General features: G+C 45.9%; 1 protein-coding gene across 1 annotated transcript; it reads right to left on the minus strand.

Annotated features, from left to right (window-relative positions):
- On the minus strand, positions 1–2,062 carry LOC311369852 (zinc finger protein RFP-like). Its single transcript, XM_084488070.1, is given in 3 exon segments — positions 1–454; positions 457–1,859; positions 1,968–2,062. Coding segments are annotated over 2 exon segments (1,614 nt in total). The 5' UTR covers positions 1,858–1,859; positions 1,968–2,062; the 3' UTR covers positions 1–241.
- Positions 2,063–7,144: the final 5,082 nt, after the last annotated feature.

A 7,144-nucleotide genomic window follows, 5' to 3' on the forward strand; every position in this document is an offset into this window, starting at 1 on the left:
TATTGGTAAACATATAAAAACAATCGGTAAATCAGACATTGATTAATAAAGTATATGTAATGTAATCATGGGTTACATTTAATAAAAGTCAGGGTTATTATCTTATTGAATTTATCCTTGTTAGATGACAGCAGTACAACATCAAAGCAGTTCTCTCAGATCTCACGAAGTAGAGATTCTAATTCAGGAACCAACCTCAGTTGTTTTGGTTGTTTGATTAATTTATTATCAAACAAAGGCCCTAGTCTGTTTGATTGACAGGTGAGATGATCAGGGGGGCAGAGTTGTTACCTTCATAATCATTGAGACCTGGACAGAGGAATGGATAGAGAGGCTCTCTAAAGGTGCAGCCAGTAGCAGAGTAGATATGAATCCGGGCTTCCACATCATAGAAGGAGACCAGACCCTCATCATAATCAACAAACACCCCCACCTTCTGGAGCTCAGCTCTCAGAGGGAGATGGACAGAATGGTTAGCAACCCATCCTTGTTGTAGTAAAGAGGCCAGTAACCATTCTCAGGGTTCAATATGATTTTGCCTATTTTGTTGATGGACTCTCTGGCCACTCCTAAACGCCATAAAGTCTTGTCTTTAACCTGGACCTCAAAGTAAAATCTCCCTGAGGAGAAGCTCTGCCTCGTGAGAACATAAATTTTCTGTGTAAATCTCTTAGGGTTGTCTGGGAGTTTCTTCACTACACCTCCATCATGTACTTGTTTCCCATCCTCAGACAGGATGAGACTGGGATGAGCTGTATCAGGATCCAGAGTCACATCTACTTCATACTGCTGGACCCTCTTCAGTTCAGCATCAGGCAGCTTCTTCATCTCCATGCTCAGTGTCTCCCCCAGCTGATCCAGGGATCTCCTCAAGGTCCCTGCGTATGACGGAGGACGGGCCTCCACCGTCGTCCAGTCCCTGGTGGGTGGAGGAACCTTCAGGGATCTGAAGGCCTGGAGGAAGTGGAGGTGGTCTTTAGTGTGTGAGAGCTGATTCACCTCTGAGCTTCTATTGGTCAGATCTTCTATTTCCTGCTCCAGCTCTTTGATGAGGTCTTCAGCTTGTTTCTCTCTGGATTTCAGTCTCTCTTTAACCATTCGGTTGAGATCATCCTGGCACTTTCCAATGCAGCGCATCAGAGCAGTGAGGACCTGCACACCATCAGCTATCTCTCTGTCTGCATCTGCTTTGCTGCGTTTTACTGTGTCTTTAATCTCCTGAATATGTTTTTGTCTCTCCAGGATCATCTGCTGAACTTCAGCCTCTATCTTCCCCAGCTGGGCCGTCCTTACTTCATATTCCTCCTTTAGAGGTACAACAGGATGGGACCTGTGGTCACCCTCTGTGCAGAACTGACACACACACACCTGTTCAGTCTGGCAGAAGAGCTCCAGAAGTCGGTCATGTATCTTACACATCCTGTCTTCCAGACGGTCCATAGGCTCGACCAGCCGATGTTTCTGCAGGCGAGCGACTCTCTGATGTGGCTCCAGGTGGGTTTGGCAGTAGGAGGTAAAACACACTAGGCAGGACTTCACGGCCTTCAGCTGGGTCCCAGTACAGACGTCACAGGGAACTTCTGCTGGTTCAACACAAGGCTGCTCTTTTACTCGTACGGACGTTCCAAACTGATCAACAATTTCTGAAAAGAGGATATTGACACGTAAATCAGGTTTTGTGTTGAAAAGCTCGTTGCAAACGGGACATTTGTACTTGACTTGTTCATTCCAGAACTTTGTAATACAGGTTCTGCAGAAGTTGTGTCCACATGGTGTGGTAACTGGGCTGCTGAACACATCCAGACAGATGGAACATGAAAAGTTCTCCTCAGACCAGGTGGTGTTAGCAGAGGCCATTCCTAGACACAGACGACAAGGTTTATGCATTGAGCAATCCCATTATTTTTGTTTATCCATAACGGCAAAATGGGTTTTAACTTCTCTCAAAGTTGTGCTGCTTTACTCACCTTGTTCTGGTTTCTGTCTGTCAGACTATTTAATGTGTGTTATTTTTCTCTTGAAAGGAAGAACTGCTTTCACGTCGGAGTGCTTTAGGTTTCGTTTCCCCAACATGACGTCCTCTCCTCTCCTCCCCTAACGCCTGGCTCCTCCCCTAACGTCTGGCTCCGCCCCCACGGCACATGAGCGTACTGCATTAATGCGCACTGTGTGGCCTCTTCAAATGCGTTGATGTGTGTTCTCTTCTTTCTGGAGTTAAGAGAGCCGGTGCAGAACAAGAGACTTTGTGGTGATTTAGTGATTTGCGACTGTAACTGAGATCATCGGTGTTGTAGATCTATCCGGGTTCCCGGGGCTTCCCCGAATACTTTCAATCCAACCCCGATCCGATTTTCAACAGAAATAGAGAGCAAAGAGCTGTTTATTGGCGCTAAGCTGCTGTAGAAACTCTCCCCGATGTGCACGCGCACAGTGCACACACGAGCAGCAGAGCTGAGAGCAGCAGACAGCAATACAGTCTGGTCAGTGGGGGATCTCCTTTTGTTTTTGGAAAGTTTGTCCCGTTTGAAGTACTAGTGCACCCCCTGCTGGTAACAGTAGGTATTACACACACACACACACACACACACACACACACACACACACACACACACACACACACACACACACACACACACACACACACACACACACACACACACACACACACACACACACACACACACGATGAGGGTGTGGTCTCCTTCTATGATGTGGAAGCCAGGGTTCATATCTACTCTGCTACAGGCTGCACCTTTACTGAGCCTCTCTATCCAATCCTTTGTCCAGGTCTCTATGATGAAGGTAACAACTCTGCCCCCCTGATCATCTCAAATGTCAATTAAACAGACTAGGACCTTTGTTTGATAATAAAATAATCAAACCAAAACAACTAATGTTGTTTCCTGAATTAGAATCTCTACTATGTGAGATCTGAGAGAACTGATTTGATGTTGTACTGCTGTCATTTAACAAGGAGAAATTCAGTAGGAAGTGAACCCTAACTATTATAAAATATAACCCATTGTACATCATTAGATCTCTTTTTCATGTTTAAAAGTTTAATGCTATACAATTGTTGATGGTTGCAGTTATGTATTAACTAGTTCCAGGGATTGATGTGCATCATAATAATCAAATCATTACTTTACTTCTCAATCATGAATGACAACACAATAAAATCTATGAATGTATGACAACACTTGATTTAAATAAAAATGGAAAAACAGCTGATGAGTCGATTTTAATGACCACCATACAACAACCGGACATGTGTAACACACTTAGACAAAGGTCACAGTGACTACATGTAAAGATTCTCCTCATGTGTGTGAGTACCATGACTTTGTCTTGTCATCTCTCCTCTCCTCTCCATCCTCTCCTCTTAGTTTCTCCTCTCTCCTTCCCCTCTCTTTTCTTCCTCCTCTCTCCTATCTCTCCTTTCAAGCTCATCCAGGATTGTGTATTATGTAGTATGTAAGTATTGTCTTGCGTACACATTACACGTGTTTACAAATTACCTAGGCAATATTCAGATTTATTTGAGCAAATATTTGAAGTGCTTTTAGCTCTAATTTAGCCTTTTTTAAGACGCACAATTATTTTGCTCCACTGATCCATAGTTCAGCTCTACCCTCGAAGGACAGTGACTATAGACTACTTTACTCATCGCACTAAATGCTGTTAGCAGTACCTGTTCTTCCAGGTACTGCTCACTACACAAAACGTAACTTCATTCAAACATATATGGCGATCAAAACAACGTAACACTCGGGGGGGCTTGCAGCGGTGGAACTAGAGCTTTATAGGGTGGCCAGGGGGGGCCCAGGTAACTTCAGTGGCTCCATAGACCGTGATAGAAAAGTGAGTGTGGACCCCTAACCTGTCATCTAAAGGCCCTGACACACCTTTCTGACTGCCGATCGTCGGCAGAAAAGGCAGCCGGACCGATTTGGTCGTGGCCGATTCAACATGTGGAATCCGCTGAAAAGAACACAGACGGCTTGAAAAGATCACCGACGGCTTTGACGACGACCGATCGCACAGCACACACCGAACAGACTCAGGTCACCGAGCTCGCCAGACTGTCCGACAGTCCGACAGACTGTCAGACTTAATCCTCTGATGGCTGATTAGAGGTAGAAGTGATAATTCACTGACATTAGAGCTCTTCAATGTGGCAGCTAGTGTGGTCCACTAGGGGCACTTCACAAGAACTATTTAACGTACTCTGAATAGCCAGTGTCTCTGCCCCGGAACTGCAGCTCATTTATTACTCACACACACACACACACACACACACACACACACACACACACACACACACACACACACACACACACACACAACATGAAACAAAACTAAAGGAGGTTGAAACATCGTGGGAGGATACACTCTCTCTAGTGCAAAGCGAGCAGCACACTGCGTCCGTCTGTCCTCCGTCTCTAGATTTGTGTTCCCCAAAGACTACGGTTGTCATGTGAGTCCGCAGACTGGCAGAGCGGCGCATGTCACTGGTTAAATGGGCACTGCTCAATGGTTTAGTGATCGCTTCAGGTTGAAAGCATTGTGTAGTGGGGCCCTAGCTTTAGACGGGGCCCCACACTGAGGTAACTGGACAGAAAGAGATGGAATCAAACTCTAAACCCTGTTTCACTCTGTGTTGCTTTCATTCATTCGTTTGTTTGTTTGTTTGTTTGGGCATCCCCACGGTGATCACCGTGACAACGCTGAGCATCAGTGCCAGGAACTCGATGCCCAGGGTGGGGTCCGCCACCGCCATGGGCTGGTTCATCAGCGCGCCTTCGTCTTCTCCGCGCTCATCGAGCTCACCGCCGTCGACCGCCCGACCAAGCGGAGCTGGGCCCGGGGTGGCAGGGAAGCACCGGAGGCCCAGCAGCACCCAAAGGTCCAAATACTCCCATCATCCGTCACCATGACGACCTGCTATTGAGACATTAAGCAGATGCTTTTAGAGAAAAATAACTGTTGATTCAGTTAAAAACTGAAAGAAAGAAGGTTTACACTGACATGTGATTACGTATTCATTAGAGTATCTGTGAACAGCCATCGTTATTCTAGGGTTTAGGGATTATCCTCCTCCTCCCTCCCCCTACCCATCCTTTCTTTTATCTTCACCCCTCCTTCCTCCAACTCCCCCCTCTCTCCTCCCCTTCCTCATCCTACCCCTCCTGTTCCTCAACACCTCCACTCAAACCCTTCATCCTCTTCTTCCTCCCCTCCTCCTCCTCCTTCCTTTTCTCCTCTGTGTGTGTGTGTGTGTGTGTGTGTGTGTGTGTGTGTGTGTGTGTGTGTGTGTGTGTGTGTGTGTGTGTGTGTGTGTGTGTGTGTGTGTCCTCATCTCCACCTGAGAGTACCCAGCTGCACAGCTGCTCCACTGGGCTTCAGTCTTCAGTGAGTGTTGCTGCATGTGGAGGCTGGCTGTGTGTCCTGACTCTCTGCTGCCTTCTCTTCCAGTATCTACTAGGTACCATCCTGGACCAACCAGGGACCAACAAGAACCTACCACAACTACCCCTGATAAACCTATGGATAATCATGATGGTGACCAGAGTCCGGGTCCAGTACACGGCACACGGCACAGGACTCTAGTAAGGAGTAGATGTAGGCAGAGATGGATTTTAGGGTCTTTATGTAGATTCAGGCGCATACAGGATTATGAATGTCAAATGTGTGTGGTATCTGCAATGTAACAGAATTGCAACCAAATATATACATAAATGAACTGACTACAACAGTGAAATAAGTTGCGCAATACAGTTGAATATAATATTAACATATAAGTGAACTGTACTGTTCTTAAAGATAAATATCAGCATACCAGAGACGTAGCCACGGGCGGGCCTGGGCGGGCCTAGGCCCGCCTAATTGTCAGTCTTGCCCGTCCATTCAGAGGGCTTTCCTTCGTTTACGTTCACCATCTAAAAAAGGCACGCAAGTCAGCACTCCGCTGAGAGCTCAAGAATCAGTCAAATCGCGAACAACCGGCAGCTCCTCCCCCCTCCCCTCCTGAACGTTTCTGTGAGAGCCCTCCCACTATAAAATAAAGAAATATAGCCATTATACATTAGGCCTGTCTGTCGGTTGAGGAGGTCTCTCTCTCGCTCTCTCTCTCTCTCGCTCTCTCTCTGCATGTGTGTGATAAGTTTTCATCTTTGCAGTAGGCTTGTCTTATACGGCCAATCTGTTTCAATTTGATGTGACGCACACCAAAGCTACGTTCATGCAGTTTTGCTGCATGTTTAAAATGTGTAGCCTAACGGTGAATTGTCAGCTGTGACCGAAAGTGTTGAAGCGTTCAATAAATGTGACGCGCCGATGCATCATGCAGTTTTGCGCAAGTTTAAAATGTTTCTGCGTAATTTGTCAGCTGTGATCAAATGCCTTTAATAAATTCCACCTTTATGTCATAAATATAACATGCCTTTGATTAGTGTTTGTATGGTCCATCTAATCTAGGCCTATCTTATGTTCGATCAAATTGGCTTTGCCCGCCTGTTTTTTTCTGTGCCCACCCATGTGGACATTTCTGGCTACGCTACTGAGTCTAAGGAGTCTCTTTAAGATAGAACGCATTAAGCGATGCGATGAGCCTCAGCCCATTCGTTTTCGGGCCTAAGTACATCTCCAGACCCCTGTGTCGGGACCCCAACACCAGGATGACCAAAAACTAAGGTAGGTCTGCCACATGCCGTCTCGCTACCGTCATGTCTGTCTGCACACCTGTCTATGGGCCTTGATCACACTACTTTCATACACGTCTGCCTGTCTCTCTTGTCTTTCTGTCAGTAGTTAAATTTCAATTTGAAGGGCAAGTTCGCTGTAGAATGTATGTTTTAACATATTTTGGTAAGCCATTTTGTGTAATCGGGTTGCCATGGCTTCAACACGTTTTCCTGCCATCCGAAAAATATAAATATTTTTGGAAAAATCTGTGAATTTAAACATTAGGGTGCTTGCACACAAGTGCCCCACAAATGACCCAATAATAAGTTAGCTAACACTGAATCAACATGTTCGGCAATAAAATTATCAGACAACTACCACCAATGGGTTTGAGGCCCACTGGTCTGATATTGGGGCAGTGTCATGCACATGGGAGTTTCACAGGACTAATACCTTGTTT

This window comes from Micromesistius poutassou (assembly GCF_964030765.1).
Source record: "Micromesistius poutassou genome assembly, chromosome: 24".
Classification (NCBI taxonomy): Eukaryota; Metazoa; Chordata; class Actinopteri; order Gadiformes; family Gadidae; genus Micromesistius; species Micromesistius poutassou.